We start from the raw sequence: 27,263 nt of genomic DNA, 5'->3' as shown, positions 1-27,263 counted from the left end.
TATCAAATCGGTGCATTTCCCCCTGCAACTTCAAACATAACTCTTTATAAGTTAATTATATACCTACATTGTTACAGCTCACCTGGATTTGTATACATGAAATATATTTATATATATATTATATACTGTGTTTACTATTACGCTGCAAGTTACGATAGTGCTGTGTTATGATAATGCAATTTAATGTTGTAATTTTGTTATTTCTTGACGCAGATGTTTGCTTTAACTTTGGACGAGATTATAATTGTTATGTCAAACAACAGAATGTTTTAAGACATAACATATGCTTCAGGTGTACCTATAGAGTGCAGCACATAACGCTACACCGAAAAACTTCATCAAATTGTACACAAATAACAGCTGTATCGAAGCAGTCTACAAAATGTATCAAACCTCGTACTTTTAAAAAAAATATCCCTTTTTTAAAGGAAACTCTTTCATTTTCGTGCCTGAATATTGTGTATCATCAAACAACGTACTTTTTGAGAAAAAATTCCCTTTTTAAAGGTAACTGTTTCATTTTCATGTCTGAATTTTGTGTTATACTAAATTGACATCAGAAATTCTTTCTTTTATTAAAAAAAAGTTCCTGTTATACGTAATTACATTAAACGTTAAATGTTTTAACATGTCATTGCGCGAATGTTATTCACGTCAACAAAGTGCAAAGTTCTAAAAATTGCATTAAAAATGCATAAATATAACAAAGTTACTTCATAAATGTAATTAAAGCTATATCAGTCAATGCAAGCCGACATTGGCACTTATCACAGTATAGGTAAAACATTATTACTGTACTTTTATAAATGACTTAAAAACCCGTATCAGGACTTGACCTGTATTTCACAGACTAGATGGTGACACGATAAACTTTAATTTCATAACCACATTTCAATAATTTCTGATTTGATGATATCTTAAATGCTGAATAGAGAATTAATGAGATAATTTTGCAAATAAATATAACTGACTTTTACTGTAACAGAATTTAAATACTATGCCATTGAACTCTTTATCTGCAAAAGTTGGAGTCAACCGTCTCATGTCAAACTGTTTTTCAGATTAATAATATTATAATGTTTATATCATAAATCCAATTTTAGTCCGGTCTCAGTTAAAAATTGAGCCATTTTTCTATTTTGACAAATCTTAAAAGCTTTCCAACCAGTTTACTCTGACCTATTAAGATTTTTATCTTTTTTTCCTTTCTAATTTATCATTTTTATTTACAATGACAGATTATCCCCTCAAATCACGCTTTTCAAAATGCCCGTCACTTTCCAAAAATTATACATCATTTTGTATAATAATCATAAAGAAAAGCGGTTTTTTGCTTTGCCTTGTGTAAGCGTGTCATAATTATGCGGCATTGTTGAAGGAAACCTTAACAAAATTTTTTTTTTCAAAATTATAATATGAAAACCATTCAAACTGGGACATAAATAGAATATAATGAGACGTGTTTCGTACTAAAGTTAGTTAAAAGTTTTATAAGCAAAATTCTTTGCTGACACATCATGACTCCTGAAAAATGCTCCGGAACAAAACAAAAAATAAAGTCATCCGCAAAAGGAAAAGAATCACTTTGATCCTCTTGCCGTTGGCATCTCAAACTTAAATGTATTACAGTAAGCAATAAACATATTATGTAAAATGTTTCCTATTTTAAATACGAGAGCAAACAAATTTTCTTTAGATGTTTTGAGAGGGGTATACTTTAAAGGGTGAAAATGAATTGATGCAAAACCATTTTAAATAAGCATCATACAGACAGGACTTCGGATATTTTTGCAACTGATTATCATGATAGCAATAATAAACCAATTTCATCAAAGAACTGCAATTTAAATCTGGATACCTCAAGAGTCATTTATTTAAACACTCCCAGTAAAGAGGCCTGTGTTATGCAAGTTTGTTTCGATATTATGAAATCAAACATTGTCGCAAAAATTAAAGAACCCAACGATTAACATCAACCTTGAGAATTTACCCACTTTAAAGCTGCAGCCAAAATATTTCCAGAAAATCAACCATAAGAAAAACGTCATCATTTTAAGAAAAGTAAAATATTCGAAATTCAAGAAATAATTTACATGTTTTCAGCAATTGCAGTATTTATCATCATATTTTTTTTACAAATTTTACAATTACCAATTACTTCTGGACAAATATGTATATAATTTTGACTGGAAACATTAAACTGGCTGAAATATCATAATATAGTTTAACATGCTTTGTTGGTGGGATCAACAAAACACAGGTAGCACAAGCACTTACTATTTCTGCAACACTTGATCCTATTAAAAAACTTTTATAATGTTTGACAATTGTTGCTTTTTTTCCTAATAACATAACACTTATTTATTGGAGGTATTTCAAAGTGGAAATTTTTATTGCAGCTTAAAACATTGCAATGTATGCCAGAACCACTTGATGTACAACATCTATTAAAGGGAGTTTAGTAGACAATTTTACGAGCACCCTGTGTATAAATAATTATTGGTTCTTCAGTTTTGATATAAGTATCCGTCAATCATTGGGTGAATATATTCTCCCCGTATTTCTATAATGACTTTCTAACATACAATGTTTGAATCAGTATTTTAAATTTTCTGTAAACTTTATACTTGTTACAAAAACCTGGATCAAAGAATAATATTCTTTTATCCGTATCCACTTCAGTTATCAAAATTGTGTGGGGTTAACACGTCTGACCAGTAATCTAATGATCGCTTTCTGGGTGGGTTCAAATCCCGTCAAGGGCAAGTTGTTGTTTCCTTGAGCAAGAAACTCAAATTACACACATTGCTCGATCAGTACAAGTTGCTTCCAGGAACGGATTCGAGAGTACAGTCAAACGTGTATTAAGCGACCGCGCAAGGGAAACACCCAAAACGGTCGCTTAATTAAACGGTCTCTTAAGACAGTCAGCATGATATAAAAGTCAAAATTTATAAATGACATCTTTCTTATGAAGTGGGAATGTTTTTCAACTTCATTTTTACATAAATGTTGAATAATTATTACGCTACGATAATCTAAATGGATGCAATTGTAAAAAATAACTTTCTGATATTTATTGACAAATAACGTACATGTTTGACATTTTTTCCAGAGTTTTTTAACTTCTCCGTTGTTTTTCCTTGTCTCCAACACGAAAACCATATTAGTGAAGATGTTTTCTGTTGTGCATTTTTTCATTTGAAATAAACAAACTACATCTAATTGTTACGATTAATTTAATTGCTGATCAAGTTCAAGGTCAATTCAATGCAGTCTAAATGTCAACAAGCGAAGCGTATACACCATCTCAGTAGGGGCGGAGCGGTGCATTGTTTATCCGATATTATTGGATAATACACGTCACGGGTATACTTAACTTCATTTGCATACGCTAATACGGTTTGGGAAATAGAGTTTTTCACACGTTTACTTGTTGTGTTTTGATTGTTGACACTTGTGACATTACGAGGTGGCGTTCTATAAAAACACAATTACTTGACAGGTAAAAGTGGTCGTTTAATGAAAAGATTGATCTCAATTAGGTGACTAATTAGCGGTCGCTGGTCGCGTTGAGCAAAAGTCGCTTAATACATTAAAGATGTAGAGAGAAAATGATCGGGGGGAATTTAAAGTGGTCGTTTAAGACAAAAGTCGCTTAATACACGTGGTCGCATGGGCAAGTTAGACTGTATATCTAATATAAATTCTGCAAAAAAAATAAAAATTAAGATATCAAAATCAAGATATCTAAAGTTAGCCTCCAACATTGAAAAGCCCTTAGCCTGTTGGAACCAGATGTGGCAAACCTTTGCCACCAGTTAAGAGGCAGGCCTTTCTGCATATCCAATTGCAGTCTGACCAACTTCTTCTATAATGCTGTTACATGTAAGATTTAAAAGCCTCATAACTTAAGGGGCCTCCTTTATAAGCAATTGAAGAAAAGATAAGTAACATGTGAAGCCCCTGGTCAGATGTTTTTATGTCACCTCTCTTGGGATTAATAAACATCATTTACAAAAAACAACTTCTAATAAACCTAATATAGTCACTTACCAGTGTACTTTGCCCCCTTGACAAACAGATTTTTCCAACAATTATTGCCATAGAAATAAATCACTAGATTTCATGTCATCTTTGAGCAAGAGACAAAAGCCATAAAGAAATAGAAACAATAAGTGTGCGGCCAAATTGTCCTCAATTTCGATTGAAAATAATGTTCTCTTAATGTCTTGGCACTTAAACTATTAGGCCATTAGAAAAATGGACAAGGGAAAAAAAGCTCTAAAAGCATCATTAGCATCATTTTCAACTTCATCAATGCTCATGACAAGAGAATGAAAATAACTGTAAGCATTTACTTTTAACTAAAATTAATTCTTGTAACATTATGTTTTGTCAATTTCACAAGGACCAATATAAAACATTATTTTAGAATTTATTTTCTAATCATATAAATATATCAAATGCTCTTTAGCTATAGATCTCTTTAAATTTTCTTCTAATGTCAAAGACTGCCAAATCCCCTGCAAGAAAAGAAGCATAGGGCAATAACTTAAAAAGAATGAAATGAAGAGTAATTATATTTGTGCATGACACTGACCTCCTTGTTGTGATCGAAACACCTATAAAGTTTCAAGTTTATATTCCAAAATCTTTTCCAAGTTAATAAAGGACAATAACTCATGTGGCAGCATGGCTGAGTGGCTGAAGTGTTGAACTAGTTATCTTAGGCTCCCTAGCTGCATGGGTACAAACCCTGTCTGGGGCAAGTCATTGTTTCCTTGAGCAGTAAACTTTATACTCATTGCTCAGTACCACCTTCAAATCAGAGCTTGGGCCACAGACAAAAATGTGGGATGGAATGACTGACAGACAGATGGACCATTACCATAACAACCGCCACCTCTTTTGGTGGGGGATAATGACACAAATTATTTTTAGGGACTGTTCGTCTATTTTATTATTTTGTATTGTAATGAAGTATTCATCCCATTTCTTTGCCCAGAAGACCTATGAAAGTAAATATAGACATATAAATCCTGAAATCTATGGCAAATTATGTTGCTGGAGAGCTAATCAAAACATATAGAACAATAAAGTCTGCATTAAATTTCCTTCCAGAACCGTGGGCACTATAAGACCAATGTTGACCTGTCAATAAAACACAAGAAAATCTGAACATTAGCTAATTGCGAATGAAACTAATCTTACCTTCAATAAGGAGATGAAGATTTTATTTGGACTTGAAAGTGTGATTTAGGCATTTTCTATCTGGTAAGTAAATTAGATGTCTCCGCCATTTCCAGACAATTTACATAAAACCTGTGTGACATCAGGAACATGACTGTTAAGATTCCTATAATGTAAGCTTATTTCCACTTTATATATTGAGGCCATAAGTACCTCCATCAGACAACATTAAACTTTAATGTGTTTCCTTTCCTAGCTTCTGTGCAACTAGTGCTTTAATTATTTCTGATTAAATCAACAGACAATCAGCCAGCTTTTTTATCTGCCCCATGTTAATCAAAGAAAATTTTGAAAGCTTTAGAAAGTGTAGAAATTTATAAGCTTTAAATGAAAATATAACAATATTGTTACCAAATTCGTTCATTTTTGCGAAAATTAATTATCAATTTTAAAGATATTGTGCTTTCAAAATGCCAACCGTATTGTTCAAAAACCAAAAACAAAGACTTTTTTTTTTAGAGATGTTTCAATTAAATGTTGTCGGACATAATCATGTAAATTTCCATCCTAGCAATAATTGTAACCTCAATTGTGACCTTTGCCACATTTGAGAGAAAAAAAACCCCACTTAAATACCCCTTTTATACTGCCCATTAATACTAATTTATGCCTTTTTTGGTCCAAAATTTACATATAAAATGGTATAAAACAATTAATCAGCAATTTACAAATGTTTAAGCGAAAATATATCTTTTTTCAATTCCCTCCACTAAGCTGCTAATACCCTCCCCACATGTTCCAAAATCCGCTTAGATGATAAATTAAGGACAGTTTGCCGAAAAAGCTACAAAATGTCATATTATAGAAGGAAATATTTTAAGACATAAGGCATTGTACCACTAAATTTCCCAGTGACAGCAATATCGTGTGTGAATTGTTTCCATGAGTATTTTATATTGTCATTAACTCCTATACGTTTTGTTAGAGGAACCATTAAACCACATTAAATCAATTACCAAAGTTTTTTTCTTCTTACGATAAAAGCCGTATAAGGACAAAGCCTCGCAGGGAAACACTAAAGAAGACTAAAATTATGTTGTGTACGTCCCTAGACACTTAAAATTTCAGACAAAAATTTAAATAGCAGACATAAACTAAATCATTATGTTAATTTATTACCAACACAAATTATAAGCAACCTATATAATACATTATAACTGAAACATTAAATTTAGAAATCTTACTAGTCCACAAAAATGTATAAATCTTTAACTGGAACAGCATATTAGTTTCTTCGCCCCAAAAATATTAATCCGAAATCAAAATATATCTTTAATTATTCTCTCAAAAACTTGGAAAATTATTTTTAACATCACATTCTTTTCTTTTCCCAATAAATAGTTAGAAAATTTTTGTTGTTGATATTTTCGACAAAGCCTTTGCTGCTAATCTTCCGTAAGAAAACTCGACAAAATTAACCTACAGTGTTCAGACTTAATTGGTATTCTACAATAGCCCTCGACATACATTATGCCCTGGATTTTACTTATTCAGAACATGTGCTATCAGTGTCATGAAAATGTCAAAGACGAATCACACAATGTCTTGTTTACATTCTCCTCTACAAATACTATTCTTAAAGAATGTGCTACTGATCAAAATATTGTATCTGAAAAAAGTAAACAGCTACTTTAATAGATGGCAGATCTTTTTTCTTAATTTTATAATCAAAGTTAGTAGATATTCTTCAGTGACTGAAGCTTGCCTCATAATGATTGGTTGGGTGCATCCGTTACTTCTAACTGGATGCCATGCTTCTATTATAATTTGCTAGAGAGGTATCCTTTATGACATCAGAAACTGCGATGGTTGGGTTTTTTTGTTTTGTTTTTTTTAAAAACCCACAGATCACACTAAGTCTTATTAAAGCTTAAAATAATGCACAAAGGTTAGAGTAACTTAACTGAGCTGGTACCTTAGTCACCATATAATTATGACCTTTTATAATAAGATCAAAGTGACTTAAAACCAACAGCCAATAAAATATCAGTTCTCTAAAACAAATTCTTTGAATGAATTCTTTATTCAATTATAAACAAGATTAATACTGCTACAGTGTAAGAGGGGGACTGTACTAATATTTCAACAAAGTGCATAAGTAATCATTTTTCTAACAATAGTATGCAGACAATAAAAATATAATGAGTTTCACTTTTCATCCCTAGCAGACTAATATTTGTAGCATTTTCTCAGCAAATTTTCTTGGGAAATTGACCTTTCTTATTATCTATGGTACAGAATAAAGACATAGCCAGAAATTTGTTACTTAAGAGTACAATAATTAAAACAATTTAGAAGCATTAATATTACATTGTCATTTTACATAAATTTTGCTTTCAATTAAGAAGAAGTCAGACACCTATACTACTGAATTTATTAAATATCAGTCCAATACTAAAATGCTCTAAAAAGGCCAAAAATGAATTATCCCAAAATATTGCAACTAACTTACAGATTTAAGATATATTGGCATTCATCCCTACATCTTATTGTATATTGAATAATACATCATTTAATTTGGCAGTTAATGCTTCTTTAATCATTTTTGTTGCAGGATTACATCACCATGGGAAAGAGAACACAAACAAATATCTTGACAACATTACATGCTTTTAAATTACTTCAAAGTGTTATCTTTATACAGCAATCCATCTAAGAAACATACATAATTTCAAAACCTTCAAATTTATCTTATAGAACATTAGTTTTATTGAACAAAACTGCGGCTTAAGACAAAATAAAATTTGGCAAACTTTACAGTCTAAACATCTCTTGAAACAGCACATTTATCACTAAATTGAAAATGAAATTTTCCAGTAATGAGTTGGTAAGGAAATTGCAAATGTTGCCATCTATCATGATTTAAAGGTCTGACACCAAAGTAAATAATCTTAACACCATCTAAAATACATAGAAATGCCAATGTACTTTACTTAGTCTCAGGCTTCAAAAATAAGATTTTGCTTACTTTTAAGAGGCTTCAAAAAATGGATGTACTTTGCTAAGAGGCTTCAAAAATGGATGCAACTTTGCTTACGGCTTCAAAAAAGATGTACTTTGCTTAGAGGCTTCAAAAAAATGGATGTACTTTGCTTAGAGGCTACAAAAATTGATGTACTTTGCTTAGAGGCTTCAAAAAATGGATGTACTTTGCTTAGAGGCTTCAAAAAATGGATGTACTTTGCTTAGAGGCTTCAAAAAATGGATGTACTTTGCTTAGAGGCTTCAAAAAATGGATGCACTTTGCTTGGAGGCTTAAAAAACTCAAAATACTTTGCCGCAAAACAATAAATATATATTGTAGAACTCTTAACACTCACACAGTACTATGCTGAGGTTTGCTGAGATTTTTTAACATCTTTGCTTAGATATCCAAATATTCGAGACAAACATACCTGTACCATGCTAAGAGATTTCTAAAATTGATATTGTGTGCTATGATTATGTCTTTTAACATGTAATTATGCATGAGTACAATGACATAACTGCCTTGAATAAATCACATATCTTAATAAACTTCTCTGATCCCAAACGTGCAATTAGTAAATATCATCAAGAAAAAGATCATATAACTTTAATAAATCTCAGAAACAAATCTTAAATAGAAATTCTTTTCCTATACAGTCGACTATCGTTATCTCGACATCGCTTTTCTCGATATTTCGTTATCTCGATGAAATTTTGAAAGTCCCGATTTTCTTCCTTCTTTATCTATATTGGAAATATGTGTTTATCTCGATATTTTTATTTCGATATTTTCAGTATCTCGATGTAAAATTTCAGCCCCAATAGATATTTTCACACTATCATCCTTTGTTTATCTCGACTTATAGTTTTCTTTCGTCTGTTCCCTTCAGACGTGTGAAAAACACAAACTATACGATAATTGTTCAATGGCGTGTGTCATAATGATGATAATGTTTTTAACAAGTTTAGCTGTTATAAGTTAATCTATTTAGCGTGTTGATTGACTTATGTCCAAAATGAGTGGATTTTACGTTCTTTATAAATATTCGAACACTGTATTAATTCATTATGACTTTAAATGTAAATGAAATAGTGAAAGTATAGAAACGCTATCGTTGCAATATTGTTTTGCAATATCACCACCAAATCAATCAGCGGTCGAACAATCTCGAGAAATCCCCGATAAATAACCCGGGAGGATATCCGGATCAACCACCCTGAAAACAATGTTTTCACTATATTGGTGTATTACTGAGTAAACCTCACTATGTGTTTTTATCACAGACACCCATATTTCCGCTGGTAAACATCCGCTAATGTTACTGTGTTAAATATTGGCTAGGCCTATGAAAATATGGGGATATCATAGTTTATTTGACATAAGGTATGCACATGACTTTTGTAAAAATCGGTTTCTGCCTTATTCAAACCCTAATATGTTTATCTCGACATTTCGTTATCTCGATATTTTTTGGACGGTCCCGATGACGGCCGAGAGTCGACTGTATTTCTCTTTAAAATTTCTATAACTTATTAGAGCGCAATTTAACAGCTTACTATTCTAAGAATCGGGAAGAAAGTATGAAATTCTTCATAACTGACATAAAACTCATCAGATTAGTTCACAACAAATTATCTTGTCTAAACTGAACCAAACAAAAAACTGCTTTTCTCCCCAGAATTATCTTATCTTTTTTCCTCCTACAAGTGGATTTCCTGAGACAAATGATTTTTTCCTGCATCTTAACTGAACGAGCAGCCTAAAGTTTGAAAAATATACTTTTAACTCAATAATGCCTGTGATAAGTTTAGCTTGAAGCTTGAATCACTGGTACTAAAGTACAGCCGCATTCACAGCTTCCTTAAATTTATATAACAAACTTTTTGTATCTTTTATTTTTTTGTATGAGGAAACATGGTTGTAGAGCATGCACCCATTATCGTGTGATACCTAGTAACTTATGATTAGACACCAACTTTCAAGCCCTTCAAAAGAGTCTGCAGGTAATAGATCTTTTTTCTGAGGCCTGTCTTAAGAGTTTCAGTGGTAAGGAGTAACAACTTCTAGTAAGATCTGAATTTGAGCTTCAGAAATTTCTTTATAACCTCAGACCTACTTTGTTTTGGCTTCAAGTAAATAGATCAATTTCTAAGTATTGCATGCGTTGACACTATGTCAGACTTTTAACATAAACCATCCCTATTTAGGCTTTCACTATTTAAGTTGCCTAAGTTAATACTCTTAGAGAGGACTTCAAAAAGCATCTGAAATGTAAAAACATATATAGCCTTGTATTCCCTTTTATTATAGGGCTTCAAAATCAATAGGAAGATGTGTTTTTAATAACCCCCTTGAGTTTCATAAAAAACAAGATTTTATGCAGAATTATAGCCCTCGAAGGGCTTGAGAAACTAACTGTGAAAAGAATCAGAACTCTCTTTATTTAAATTCTTACAACACATAATTTTGGTGTATCGTAAGTAAAATATCCTCTTAAATATTTTTTTACACGTGATGTTACATCAATGAAAAAAAATCAACAACAAAAACACAGAGGTAGTACTTGTGAGTTCATTAAGTTTTAGTGCTATCAAAGAACTACATTCCCCTCAGGTTTAGATTGGCTCTAATCCATTTGATTAATTAAAGATGAATAGATCTATTAAGCTATATAGCTCTATCTCTTGCCTTTTTGTTTCCTATAGATTTCAAAACATTTTTTTCTCCTTTACGTAACTAATTTTTTTTATAACTAATTTTTCTTACATGAAGTAACTGAAGCACATATGATTTTTCTTTTATCTACAAAGAAAAAAGAAACAATGCCTTCAAGTTGTTCTTCATATTTCATAATATAAGTTTCTTCAGGTTACAGTGCTATTATATTACAGGCAAATAGTATCAAAGAAATCCAGGAAATAGCAAATGGTATCCTAGAAAATTTAGAAAATAGCAGGACTTACTTTTTCAGGTTACTGTGCACTTTTACTTCACAGAGGGAATTAGTATCATGGAAAATGAAAACAGCAAAAAGTATCAAAGAAAAGAAAAAATGGCAGGCCTTATTTTTCAGACTTTTTTCTGAACACATATTATTATTTATATAAGTTATAATAGAGAAGTATTTAGACTGACAGAATAATCCTAATGTCTTTGAGGAGTTTTACCTCATCATTATGATATCATTATAAACATAATGGAAAACCTTTAAAAATTGGCACACAGCGGCTAAAACACCATAGGAAATCACAGGCATATTTTCTGTATAATTACTCTCCTATAATCATCATAAGAAACAATGATTGCAACATTGTATTGTCTAACTCACTTATTACTCTTGTTATATTATTAGCAACCTGAACTTTTTACTCATGTATTACCAAAGAGTTACTTTGCATATCAAAGAAATTTGAAACCATGTATTTTATGTGAAAGACCCAAGACCTGTTGTGCCTCGTAAACACTTATTTTTATTTCTCAAAAGTCTTTTATTTTTGGTGTCCTGTTACAGTGTCCAAAATGTTGCTGATTGGCCAATTACCTGCACCATCTTTTGCTTCTGCTGCTTTTCAGCAATAAATAAAGTTATATTGATTTGGTATTTTGTTTGGAAGTCAAAATACTACTTTGTTTACATTTTGTCACATTTAGAACAAATACTTTATGTTCAGCACTCCTTTCTTCAGCTGATAAGCATGTTACATGCTCTAAAACCATTATTTAAACATTTTAAAACTATTCTAAAGAAAGAAAAACTTTTCTTTTCAGAGGCGTAATTTATCTTTAATTGTACTCTTTATGTAACATACAAGACTGTGTCAACCTTTCTAAAAGCACACAATTTTTAGTACAAAAAAGAAATAAGTGAAAATATGAACGGAAAACAAAAATGAATTTTAAATTAGTAGAGCTAAAAACAATGTATCTTCATAACTTTCTAAGCACAAATGAAATATAATATTAATCATTTCATACACAGTGAAACCTCATTAGCTAAACACCCAGATGAGAAATAATTACATGCCATAAATCTCTATTGTTTTATTATAATTATAAATTATTTCTCCGCTATCTCTATTTTTTGTCATCATTATATCATAAAGTAATAAATATAGCTAAAGTTTTAATAAAACTTAAAAAAACAACAAGGAACTTTGAAAAATAAAAACATTTATTTCGGTTTAGGCATGCTAATGAACTTCACATTTTATATCTAATATTGAAAGATTTACTGCTAATAAAAACTGTATTATATAAGAAAAGGGACAAAAATAAATGCAAAACAAAAATTTTAATTTATTGTTTGCAGGGCCATAACTCTGCAAAAGGGACCCTTCACAGCAGAACAAAAATATTTTATTTGCAAAATCATATAGAACAATACGCCAGGGAGCAAAATGAAAAACAAAATACATTGTTTAAAACGTGTCCCCCATAATCATTTTTCTGAAATTTTCATATATTTTAAGCTATCGAGACACTCTAGCTCGCTCATAAAGTAGGAGAGTGGATATTTGATATGTAAAGGTAACTTCCTGAAGTTTCAAATAAACAAATTTCTTCCAATTACGCAAAGTAAGAAAAAATTAGGTCAAAAGAGAGTGGTAACAAAGCCAAATAAGTAATTTACAAAGAGGGGTTAACGATACCTAAATTCTGGATATCACCATGCATATCAGTAAATTAGGCTATATCAACACGTTCATCAGTAACGTCCTCTCCATTAACACAATGTGTGTCAAACTTTTATTACCACAGAAAACGGTGTCACCTCAAGGACATAAAGTCACAAAATCGTACCCCAAAATCTCGCAATAAATGAAAAGGAAGAAAAAAAAAGTTGACAAAATCTCAACTTAAGATCTATTCAGCATAAAATTTTGTGATTTTAACCAACTTTATTAAGCAGAAGAAAATAATTATCACTAAATTTCTACGCTTTATCATAATTTACTTTGTTAAAAATATCTATACAAAAATCAGCTTTACAAATAAATTATTTCAGAAGCTGTTGTCTGAAATAATCTAAAATAATTCTGAAATTTGTATAGCAAAAATATCCTTCAAATTTACAATTTGCAATTTCTCAGAAACCTCCTAAAAATCCTACCACCTAGTAAAAATACAACTTTCTTGACATTTATTTTGAGAACTTTTTGACCGTGTGGGTCAGCTAATATTCTATTCTCAGACAAATATTTTTGTTAATTACTTGGCATCAGTCGAATTTACAACAAACACCTGTACCCGATGTTTATACAACCACCCAGTGGTAACAGACACAATGTTTGTGTTTTTGCATTCTATGCTAGCTACCTGCAGAGATGCATCTTCTGCGTTTTTTCTTCCTTCTCTTGTTAAGAATAAATTCTATCTTGGTCTATATTGTCAGATGATAAAACAGGTGTTTTCTATTTGTACTCAGAACACACCGAAAGAATTTATAAAAATCATCAACAAAAAATTACCCTCCATTGTTGAAAGTGCAACTGCTACTATTTTTTGCTGTTCTTGCATGTTTACTGTATCTTATATCATAGTTTGATTGACGTCTGCTTGCCATCAAATCTTCCAAAATAAGTCTCAGGTTAATTCAGGTAAAGTAACTTTGCAGATACAGGACCTGAGTCAAGATCTGTAAGCTCACAACAAGCCTCAAGGTTATAAAACATTCTTCTGATTTCTGTCTTGGATCTCAGGCTTTTCATTGGTCAATATAATTCTATGCCGGAATTAAATTGTCACTGACATAATAGTTAATACTTTCTTTCTAAAAGCGACTGAATTATTAAAGAAAAGTTACTGCATTATTTTAACAACCACTTCTGATCAAATTGAAATGTTACCTGAACAAACTACAGGTGTATTAATGACTTATGTCTTAAGATATATGGTAAAACCAAACAAAACAAAAATTGCTGCTTGCTATTCTTGAATCTATAGACCTTATATGGTATCTATCTGTCTCCATTTTGTATCCATGTGTAGTAAAACATTGCGCAATAAGCTTCACATTATGTCTTAAGTAAAATCTGTTATGTAAATATTTTCAACCTCAATGTTTACACCAGTAATGGAATATGCTAAATTTACAGGACAGATAATTCATCATCTTCATACATATATGCCGGAACACAGGTGCAAACTTGAGAGAGTCTAATTAACTTTTAATACAAATAAATCTTTTCGCTTTTAATTTATTTACCAAGAAGCTTAATTACCATGTCATTTTAAACCACTTGGGTAAAGAGCAAAGGCCAGGAGCATATACATTAAATGAAATTCGTTATCATCGTAAATAATTTTACAAAGGTGATAATTATCATAAATCATAAACAAAATCTTAGAAAATTTAAATACTTTATAATATTATAACAAGAGTTCTGTTTTTCTATTTCATATTCCCCAATTGAAACTCAACATATATATTAAGTTCCTTCAGATTTGAATTTGTTGATTACGATTTATGTGCCAGAGAATTTAATTCAGACATTTAAATTTGTATGAATGCCATCTTCTTCAATTACTGTAACCGGTTTTCTTACAGATATTTCAATACCGACAGCAACATGATTTGTGTTCGCTTTGTCCGGACATGAACTATTTACACGTTAATACTACACATCAGACAAATTAATGTCAGTTTACAAAATAATGTTATGATGAAGACAGCAAAAATGTTTTCCACCGACACTTATTGTCGGGCAGTTGGTACTTCATTTTTGCTACTTTACAATTCAGAATTCAACAGAAAATGGCAAAAATTTGAAACAGATATACTAATTTTTTTTTAAACATGCTTTATTTTTAGTTTTCAGCTTATAATTTGGCAGAATCATCTTCATATAAAGTCCTAGCAACGAGGCTTGCTGTTGCAGCAGGCAAAACTTTCTTTGAAATTTGGCCAATTTCATCTACTGTCTACTAAAGGACGAGAAACTTACCTCAAGTTTATGTTTGGACTGCTGTTCCCTATCTAGAGGCTTGCCTGTTGTTGTTATCACACCTGAAAATAAAGTAAAAAAATTTTTAATAAAATACTTATTTTTTTTTTTTTCTCTCAAAATATCATGTAAAGTGGCTGGAACAAAAAAAACATTGTTCATTGCAAGTTTGGGGCCAATTGCTTTAAATTGCATGATATTCAGCCCCACTACAAAGTCAAACCTTCACTAATGCTATTGTAGTCTGATTTTATTAATATCACAATGTTTCTTAAAACTGATAAAAACAACATTATAAATTAGTAACAAACAGTTATTGTATTTTTATTCTTTATTGTTGTTTTGCAACATCATAATTTATGTATGACAGATCATGACAAATGAAACACAGAAGTAAATAGAAGTTTTTTGTTGTTTTTTTCTTTTTTGTATGCTATATCAAGAGAAAATTTGTTTGCAAAAGAATTAAGTATTAACAACGGAGAGTAAAATGGTCTGTCAAGCACAGTCCAGTGATTGACCACATATAAATTGACTTGACCGTTTGACCCGAGATGACCGTAAGGCATACCAAGGTCAATTCAGTGCATGTCCATTAGCAAAAAAGCAAATAAAACAAGAAACAACATGCCCCGTGGGTAAAATACTAGTTGGAAACTGATACAAACTAGCTAATTAACTAACTGCTTACAAATGACCAACAAAGGTACCTTAAGAAACTATGAAAACGTTGACTAGCCGAGTATTGACAAGCATTGAAAAGATGGTCCGAAAATACAAATAAAATATTGACTGAAATAGAATATACGACAGTTTGAATAGCTTTACTGCACAGCCAATTTACTATGAATATCAAAACAATAATAATATCCCCGTACTCGCAGCTTCTATTTCAGCGAAAGTCAGGATTTTTATTTCAATCAGTGAAAGCTGATGACCAATGGTCAAGCACTTGATCGAGCTTGATTGATCGAAAGCGAAATCCAATTTCTCATCACTATGAAAAACCTTTCATGGAAACTGGACATTCTAATGTTCAATTTATCGCAGTAATTGGGCTGAAATTGGACTTTCACCAATGACATGTTGCACTACCAAACAGAGGGAAAACCATGCTCATCAATAACGTTGTCCGTCTGCAGAACAATGAAGCAAATACATGACGGAATAAATGTCTCGGTCAAGAGGACAAATATATACAAGAATTATACAGAATATTTCTAAGTGACGATCAATGTTTTAATACAGGGCTGAATAACAGTATGACAGACTATGTAAACTATTGTGACTATTATAAGGCCAAATGTATATGCATTGAGTGTCCTTTCCTATTAGATCATTATAAAATTAAATAGTTCATAACTTATACATGTAATATATCCTTACATTTCGACAAAATATTAACTTTCGACAAAATATTAACCATCAGTATGCCCGGCATGCAATTCAACACAAAAATTTCAAACCATCCTGATAATGTGCTCACAACTGAAGATATTCATAAAAAGACATCCCAACATATTAAATTATTTCAAAACTCTTTCGGATGAGTATTTTTTAACCAGGTAAAAAAATAATAACTATGATAATAATCTTATGCAAACATGTCATACAAAATAAATTCATACAAATATAACAGGATTCAAATTGGAATCAATTTATCATCAGACAATAAGGCAACAGTTACAACTTCTACCCTGTGTTTTTTTTTCGGTTTTCATTAAAGAGAGTACAGACAGGTTTTGATCAATACTCACAGCGTCAACATTATGCCGTAGTATCTATATCAGGCGTCTAGAATAAGCTGTCGCAACACTTTATTTTGACGCAGGGACAATACAAACAAATTTGTATTTCTTGTCAATTATCAACAAACACACCCGTGTTCAAACTTTCCTCAATGCATACAATCATTCAAACTGAATCATTGAAAAAAAAAAAACACCCTTCTTAAGAATTACTAAACATTGTTTACAAATTTTTTAATAGAAACGATCAAATATGTTTTGCAATGTGCCTCTAAGAATATAAACTTTAAATCTTCTTAGTGGGGGATGTTAGGAAAAAGATCATTTCCTTTTATAAAACAGTAGCGTCAGAGTGTCAAAAAACCGTCTGGTACTATTTGTCTGCGCATAATCGCCATATTTTGTCTTCTGTTAAGCGAAATGAATTAAAATATCTGACTTTTTCTTTATTCAAAGTGATACCTCATTACCCCCCCTCTCTCAAAATCGTGGCTTTACATCTTCCGTAAATGATGTTCCTGACAAAATGATGACATTGTAATTATACTCTAATTTCGGAATATACTATTACAAAAAGATACAGAAATGATAACCTTGTGAATTCCGATCTCACAAGTCTTCTCTCAGAAATTAATCGCAAATCGCTTTTTAAATTGTTAATTCAAAATTTTCTTGTCTGATTCTTTGCAGGTGACAAAATAATTATCAATCTTTTTGATACTGCATATTTGTTATCCTTATTTCCCTTTCTATTGAGGGATTATATCTATAGAACTGATCTGTTAAAAAAATTGAGAACACTGACACAAATATATCACCTCCCTTTAATCAGCATATTTTTCATTTAACAAAATTTATTCATCAAATTTCAAGGAAAATAATATTATGCAATAAGAAAATAAGAAAAACCACGGGGTCTAATGTTTCATAATTTTTTTTATACATTTTAGTATGTGCAAATACATTGACGCGTAATTGGGACTGCATGAGGGCTGCGTAATCATTTTCAATAGAATTTATGATTATTTTCATACCTTTTCAAACAGAATCAGGTTCAGGTGTTTAACTTAAATTCTATGAAGACGTGCTATCTATACCAATTTGTACAGCTTCAAAATTAAACACAACTTCGGTGACCTAAACATTTTGTCCAAACAACGCTCTATTCAAATGTCAAAATTTAAACGCATTAATTTGCCAAATCTTTGACAGACCTATATCTAATCTTTTAGCAACACCTTTATTAAAAGGCCTATTTGAAAATATAGTTTTGAAATTTGCACTTCGCTAGCAACGGAGAATGACTGCTTCCTGGACAGCCAAACTTGAAGTATTAAAAGTCTTCTGGCAAATGGAACACTCTCCGTTTAAGACTTATAATTAAACCTCCTGCAAGTTTTTAATGACTTAAAATTGTTAAAAAATGTACGCAACATTTTAATTTGACGGTAGCTTTTCGTTTTTTTAGGACAGCTGTACTTAATAACAGTTATGTACATCAAATTTCTGTTTTGGCCAATATTGCATTTCATCTTATTAAAAGGATGACACATGAAAAATAATCCAGTTTCAAATGTGCAATACCTCACAGGGTTCTGAGGGAAAAGAGTCTCATGGCTTTATACAGTCAAATAAATTTCCCTTATGAAAAAATAAGCTACTTTTCCTTCATGAAAAAGCTACATTTTTCCCCTATAACAAAGAGCTCAGTCATTGTAAAAAAAACACATATCTTACATAAAATTACATGTATAACTGTTATATGTATAACTGTTTTATCATGCATTCTTAGACATATTAACGAAGAGCTATTGTCTTTAATTCCAAGACTATATGCCAATTGTTGGCACCTTGATAGACAGTAGACATAGTTTTATGTATGACCTCTCAGAGTCGATATGACTTCAACTCAATCCCTTAACAAAATAAACATGATGAAGCAGCAAAAATATTCCATTTTACCAACAGAAACTAAACAATCTTTATTTTCTCTAACAGGTAACATTGATGCAAAAACCATGCACGAAACATTCTTGCCATGTAAAAAACACCACCTTCACCACTAAAAACAACAACATCATAGGTATGATCATTTTGTAGAAAAAAAAACAACATATAACTTATCCAAGAAGCGACAGATCTATTTATATCAATATAATATATATATATATTATATATATGACAGTTTCAATTCTTTTGAACTTTTCATTTATTCAAGAACAAAGTAGAAACAAAATTATCTCATCCAAAATTTTCCTTTGCTTGATTCCACTTTGATAATGTTAATCCCCAATGTGTGTGGGCCTTAACTCTTACCTTTGTAACTTTGACATCATAGCAGAAAAATGAATGTAAAATTATGTGAACCTGTCAGATTAAGAACATGTGAAATTTCATTGAGAAAAACTGAAGCCAAAGATGCATAAATTTTTACTGCTGCTAAAAAGTTACCTTTTCAAGATGCATTTATTTTTACTGCTGCTAAAAAGTAACCTTTTCAAGATGCATTTATTTTTACTGCTGCTAAAAAGTTACCTTTTCAAGATGCATTTATACTTACTGCTGCTTAAAAGTTTCCAATTCAAACAGAGAAATGGTAAATTAATTCGCAGTAATTAAAAAATCGCCATCATTGAAATAAATTAAATGCTCTCCTTTTAAAACATACAATTTATTGCTAAAACCTATCTTTTAATAAGTTGATGGAGAATCTAAAAGATATAATAAGCAAATACACCTATGATGAATTTAGCAAGAAAGATTGAGATGTGACTATAAAATTGCCACTTGAGGCTGCAGACAAGCGTGCCAGATACCCAGTATGCCAATTATTAATGACTTATCTGCAAACTGCTTGTTTAAAGTCTATATTGAACATTGATTTTTTCCTTTCAAATTTAAGGCAATTTTGGCTTCAATAAAAATAAGTTAGGTCTATAAGAACAGGGAAAAAATTCTCAAAAACTGAGGCAAAGAAATCAGATTATAACACTTCTCCCTGGAGAATTAATGTAGAGCAAGAGGGTACAAAAAAATATGAAGTATGAAGGCACAATCTTCATCATAAATCATACAACTTGTTAGTGAACCATGCAACTTTGATGAGATTTACTGCACATTCAGTTCTGCAAGGCTGGCAACGATAATGTTTTCTTGCATTTTTCTTACCCTAGAGACTCCCAAAGTGAGAGCAAAAAATACCATTCAGTATATATAATGAGGACAAATTTGAAAATAACAGTGAACAGCCTGCTAGGCATCCTTGCATAAACCTTTTGGAATTCTAAAGTTTTACAAAAAATCTTGAATGAAACTTTCAAACACAAGAAGCCAACAAAACGATTGCTGAGGATTAGTCAGTACTCAAAAGGGAGGTAAGTTGTACTGTAGTGTAAAGCATGGGAGAGAACTCTGTGGGCATTGTGTGCATTATCTAAAAGTGATTGCAATAAGTTATGAGTAATCATCGAAAGAGAAAAAAGGAACCAATATATATATTCCTTAATAATCACGATAAATTTATAGCAACTTAATATTAGGTATCAAATTTATAACTTTAGCACAACTTACATGTTGTTTTAGGCGAATAAAAACATCATATTTCAGAGGTCACTTACTTCCTAGAAAATCAGTTTTGATGCATGTATATATGTTTTACATGAAATTTAATGACTGTCACATCAAAGGTATGGCTAAAAGCATTTATGTGTACATCCCCAAGGAGTGTACCGCTGACAACTTCGTCAAGCCACGTCAAGGTCGTATGTACATGACATTTACATGTACAATTTCTTGTTTCAGTGCCAAAAAAAACAAACATTAAAAAAATATATTTATACAGTTTATATTAAATGTATCTGGAGTCAGGACTGTAATTTTCGGTCTTGAACTTTATTTTAAATAAAAAATACAGTCTTCTTTATTTCAAATAAAAAATCAGAACCATAATCATCTTATACATTGATCTGGCTTAAGATTTTTGTTTCTTTTTACAGTGCAAAATTTTTTTTGTATAAAATTCAGAATTGACTGCCACAAATTAAACCAAACCAATGTTTTATTCAACTTCTTTAATGTTCCTGTTCAACAGTTTTCAAATGTACAAAAATCATGCATATACATCTTAGTAATTTACATTTTTTTTTGCCTCGCGATCTACAAATTGTACACAATGTTACAATCAACATCCGAAACAAACGCCCAAAATGTGAAAATAACTCGCGCTATAACAACCATTTATCCACCGATACAGATCTACGTAAACTGTAATAATCACCTGTTAAAACAGTTTCCTTCACATTTGTTTGTTTGTTTGTTTGTTTGTTTCATTTTACGCCTTTTTCAACAGTATTTCAGTCAAATCAAAAACCGCTTGAACACCACTAAATTTTTACATTGACCTTTTTTCATGAGATCTAAATTAATTAATTTCATTTTATGAGATGTAATCAACCTTTTTATACTCATATCAAATAGCTACCAAAATCTGATTTAAAGTACACAGCCTTGTTTTAGACTAAACATCCCTGTTCTAGAGATACTGAAAATATTTAAGCCTGTTGTATGCGATATTGCTGTGAAACTGTATGTAAAATAAGAATTTTTTTTATTTGAATCCATGTTTTGTCATTTCTGAACAACAAAAGCATTTAAAAACTGGTGTAAGTGAACCCTTAACATGTTAAATATCTAAAATGGACCTCAGTCCACATTTCAATCTGGGCAAAACCAATCATCATAGATAATTAACCACTGAAACAGCTAGTGCACACCATGCATGACCCTGAGATGGCTGATCTTCAGGTTCTGCAATGATCACGCAATATATGGGTATCATTGGAGTTCACAAATTTCAGTGGCCTTACTTTTAAAATAAATTAATTTTTATATAAAATTTTTTTTTGTCATCCTTACTTTCAAATTTTGAAAAAGCAACAAAAAACATTCATATAATCCCAAAATTTTTAAAAAAACGAAGCCGAGTTTTTATCAAATTGTAAAAAAACTCCCAGAAGAAAAAACACGAAAAGAGAAAAAACGACTAAAATTTCGTCAAGTTGCAAAAAATGACACGTCTTTCCTATCTTAATCTACATCGTATTTCTTTCCATGATTAAAATCAGCAAAACAGGTCAAATATAAGATAAGAAATAAATAACCGCACAACATAAAGTAGCCCAAAACTTGTTGTGCCTGTGCTTTAAATAATGATCGAGCTACATTCATTAACAAAACCAATTCATCAATCATATTTTACAGATAAATGACTCTTTGTTTTGATAAAACAATCTTCACATTTCAGGAAACAATAAACAAAACACTAAAGTTGACATTAAAATTTTAAGGTCATGCTTTAACGAAAACTAGGCACAAGTTCATTTTAAATACATCTCGAGAAACATAAGCCAATTTAGTTCAATATCTAGCCTTAAAAGACCTGCCAATCATTGCTAAACAGACGCTGTTCAGCAATTGTTCTTTATGTCAAACTTGTTTTTGTCTTTTAAAACCCAGCAGATTTAAAATTCTCTTAAATGACATATCTTCCATTTTAAGAAAGACAAAAAAATGTAGATGATCAAATCAGTATTCCTAGATGTTAAAAATTATATTTTGGGAGCAAGGCAATATTTTTAGAGCTGATTTAATATGGTATTAATTGTTTCCTTTTAACTACAAACAGAAGTTTACATTTACTTTAATTTCAATGTGAAAAAGTTTAAAACGATTATACACCTGTGATATTATATTGATAATATAGATCTATACAATTCCAAGCACTAATCTCTGTAAAAAGCTTTCCTGTACTCAAAATTCAAGGCAACAGGGAAACCCCTGTTTTCCAAAAACACCACTCAAAATTGTTTAAATAAAAAAAGCAATTTTTCCCAAAATCCGGGAAAACTTTTTTATGTTTAAACATAATTTGCACCACGGTACCAATCTCACCAGTTAATTTTTGCGGTACACAATGGGGGGAGACCCGCATCTTTACAATTAAAACAGCAAGACACTTCATTTAAAATCTAAGAAATTCTACATCATTTCCTTCAACAAAGATCATGATTATATTTACAGACTTGTTTTCAACACTTGTTTCAACCTGAACAAAATTTCTGCCAAAATGCAATTCAATTTTCTCGTTATGAATTTCCGCTCTGACAACAACCTGTTTGCATTCTTGTATTTTATAATTTTTCCACGCTGAAATTTGTGACAAGACTTGTTCTTTTGCTATGATTTAAAACAAAATCTAGAAATTTCAGAATCAAAATGCCATTTTTAAGCATACAGGTATACTCAAAGTGCCACCCAGGACTTCAGAATTTCTGCTTGTTACATATGAAATGTATGTGTTACAAAGAGAACATTAGAAGTGTTTTCAGCCAAAGCCATATTTTTCTGTCTTAAGTCAATAAATTCAAAACACATTCAATGAAAGATGAAGTTCTCTTTAGAGCAACTATATTTATTTAAACACCTGACTTCTTTTTTAATTTATAATATACAGTAATATCAATTAAAGTTTTTTGAATGTCTTTACAAAATATTTAAAAAAAATAAAATAGGGCAGGAGTTTTTGTTTGCAATATTGAAAAGAAAATGTTAAAAAGCGTGTTTGCATTTATGTAATTCTTGAACAATATTTTCTTTATAATGCCTAGCATTTACACACATGACCTGTAATGAGTTTTTGTGCTGTCAAACAAATGAACAAACCATTTTTTTCTTCATCAATTCAGTTATGTGTTTCAGCTGAATTCAGAACCAAATTTTTAGTTTCAGACGCAGTTAAGCTTTTTTTTCCAGAGCGAAATAAACACCCTTTAAAGTAAATCAATACCAATCTATTTTATAGCTGGGAAATGACTTATATACCCATATATGTAGAAAAACTATACGGCTATCTAGGCACTTGAGATATTAATAGCATAAAGAACACATCTATCTAATAACTATTATACAAAGATAGATCTGTTATGAACTGGTCTTTTCTACTTGTTGATTCCAGTTACAGGAGCCAGACGGGAATTTGTCTGGAAATTTGCATCGTCAATCGCTGGCGTGAACCAGTGATTGTCCAATTTCGCTTAACTGACCAGATTATGGGGAAAGACTAAGAGGAAATATTACGTAAAAATCAATATGTCTGAAATGTTACAATACATTTCCCTGTCAAGATTTTATTGGGTAAAAAACAAATATTTTCCTCCGCTTAGGTTTCTCTTGAAAAAAATAGATGAAATAGTTGAAATTGTCATCTATTTCGATGTAAAAGGTCTTGTATTAAGAATAGACAACATTATTCATTGCACGCAGAAAACTGAAACTTAAATTGCCATCACTTAACTTCTGCAAAGACAACAACAAGCTTAATCAAGGGAATAAAAACATAGAAAACCTTGTGAGAAAGAAAAAAGTGCCAGACTCCCAAAAGCATCGCCAGTTAGAAAAAACTTTAAGTCCTCATTATTTTGCTGACTTACAATATAAACTTTATATCTAAGTTGTTAGACTTTTAAGATTCAATTCATCAAAGCAATGAAACATACTCAAGATATCAAACTTGATTTAATTTGCATTTAAATTTGTTAAAACAGATGAATTCCTGTAAAAATGAAACATCTGCAATTCATACAAAATTACTTAAATAAAAAACAAAGACAATTAATTACAGTCTATATCCGTATTTTATTACATAATTCATCAGTAAAATAAACACGAACACTTTTCATTAATGAAAATAATACAACACACATGGGCCATATGGGAAGTTTGCTTTATTTATCTGTAAAAACACGTCTCAAGATCTCCGTACTTCCATAAATTTTCCGAAGGACGGCGAAAAATAAAATATATTAATGTCACAAAGATTTCATTCAAAGTTTTTGTTAAGGTTTAATTGTACTTAAAGGTTAAACATCCCATGATTTATATCTTATTTTCCCAATGAAGTCACAGCGCTCTATTCCGAAGAACCAGAAATTGGTCGCAATTTGAAACATACAATAACAACTTGCGAGTCAAATGAGGACAAATATTTATGAATAAGAAAGCTTGGATCGGTTTTGTTAGTATGTTTGCTTGATTGGGTTTTACGTCACACTGATACAGTAATATTAGGTCATATGGCGACGTTCCAGCTTAACTGGTGGAGGAAGACCTCAGGTGCCCTTCCGTGCATTATTTCAGGGCACAAACGGGCACCTGAGTAGAACCATCGACGTTCCTTAAGCTGACAACTTGAGGTGATGGAACATCTATAACTCAGGTTTATACTTTGCACATAGAATATCAGCAAACTCACTACAGAGGACTTGACCTGGCAAAGGCTGTGGGCAAGAATGAACTTGATAATATATACAATGTGTGCAGAATATCTGTTCCACAAGAATCTTCAGAATCATTTGGATAATAAAAGCTTTAAAGAACGCTTCCCTTTAACTGACAGCAGTTAAATTTTCATCATTAAAAATAGTAGTGGTAGTAATGAAGTCTTAATAAGAAACACAGAGAATGTCACTTTTTATAATTATCTCCAATGTTAAATAACGGTTCTGTAATGAAAACACGAAAGTTTTTCTTAAGACAAAACAGTCTTATGGGAATAAAAGGAAGAAAATTGAAAAAATGTCTAGAATTAAATAAGGACAAACATAGCTTTTGTTGTTTTTTTTTCATTGCTGGGGAACAACTCAATAAATTTTGACTGATGATGGACATTTTTATTATGATTAAACAGTCTCTTGTTTATTCTTAATGTCTAAAGTTTCACAAAATATTCCTTTTTTGTTGGTCACAAATTAAATGACTCAGTTTACAAAATTGTATTTATTAATTCAATATGACCTAGCTATATGGAAATCATTGTTTTAATTTACTATCATTATCAAACAGAAAATAAGTGTGCATGATTAGATCATACAAGTATGATGATTTTAATAACAACACAACATGGCCTGAAATATACAAAAAGAAGAAAAACAACAAACAATTCAAAGTAAAAAAATAACCAAAAAGGTATAAAAACAACAGATTAATCAATAATGTTAATTCTCAAGGGTGAATTATAATTGAAACTCAGTGCAACAAAAGCCCTTAAAGAACAAGGCCTACAGAAATATTGAAACTGAGAAAACAACAGAACATGCAAGGCCTGGGGAAAATATTGAAACTGAGAAAAAGAGACACAAAAACAAAAGAACAATGCTACAGAGGAACAAAGATATAAAAACAACAGAACTAGGTCTTGGGGAAATATTAAAACTGAGAAACAAAAACACTGAGATTATCAGATATGAAAACAACAGAACACTGCCTTTGGAAATATTAACAATTAGACACAAAATCAACAAGACAAGGTCTGGGGAATGATGGAAACTAAAGAAACAAAGACACAAAACTGACAGTTCAATGTCTTGGGGAAATATTTAAACAAACAAAAAGATAACAGAATAATGAAGAACTGATTAAAGATTGAAACAGAAACAAAAACAATTAAACACTTACATACAAAAACAACATAACATTAAGCCTGAAGAAACATTCAGACAAAACAAGACAACTTGAACAATCAAAGGTATCAATTGTATGTAATAAATAATAAAAAAGAAATCTCCAAATCTTTTAACTTAATTTTCAAATCATTTAATCTTTGTTACTCTCAACACTTGAGAATTTCTAAGCAATCATGATGAATCATGGGTATCAATCAATTGAAGGGCTTTAACTTTATCTGAAGTTACTCTTCCTAACATATTGATAACAACTATAGGCAGGTGTTACATTCTCCATACAAAATTTGCCAAGTTGACAATTTATCTAATATTTAGATCAATAACAAACAACACTCTGCCAATGTCATGGAATAATTTTGACGTTTAGTCTGGTAAAATTTCTCCACAATTTTATTGAGCCTCCAGTTAAATGACTTTTTCACATTGCATGAAAAGTCATAATTCAAACAGAGCTAGGGCAAATGATTAACTAAAACTGCACCTGAACGCCAATTTGCCAAATGCTTTGAACAAGAAACTGTCAACTTCCACAAAATGAACATTGTGGTGGAGAGAGTCTGTATTTGGATATACAGTTAATTAACAAAATTATGCAAACCCATCATGGAATACCCTAGGTTACATACATCACATAATAATTAATCTTTATAAACAGAAAAGACTTCTATAATATGGCCGAACAATTGATGACAACATCCTTTCAAAAAAAATTCTGACAGTTTTCATTTACAATTCAACAATACGGCACATTTCAAAAGCCCACTCTAAAAATATCATCAAACTCTGAATTAATATTATTGCTGAATTTGTATAAAAAATTTGACCAAAAATT

General features: G+C 30.9%; 1 protein-coding gene across 1 annotated transcript in view; it reads right to left on the bottom strand.

The window, feature by feature from the left end:
* LOC132721038 (protocadherin Fat 1-like) overlaps nt 1–27,263 on the bottom strand; it is a 147,096-nt gene that overhangs the window by 84,519 nt on the left and 35,314 nt on the right. Inside the window, 1 exon segment of the mRNA XM_060705285.1 lies at nt 15,166–15,227. Within this exon segment, the coding sequence (XP_060561268.1) occupies nt 15,166–15,227 (62 nt within the window).

Source organism: Ruditapes philippinarum, unplaced genomic scaffold (assembly GCF_026571515.1).
Source record: "Ruditapes philippinarum isolate M1 unplaced genomic scaffold, ASM2657151v2 ctg2492_1_1_1_1, whole genome shotgun sequence".
Lineage (NCBI taxonomy): Eukaryota > Metazoa > Mollusca > Bivalvia > Venerida > Veneridae > Ruditapes > Ruditapes philippinarum.
Note: the sequence above shows the minus strand (reverse complement) of the source record. Positions and strands in the feature narration are given on the sequence as shown.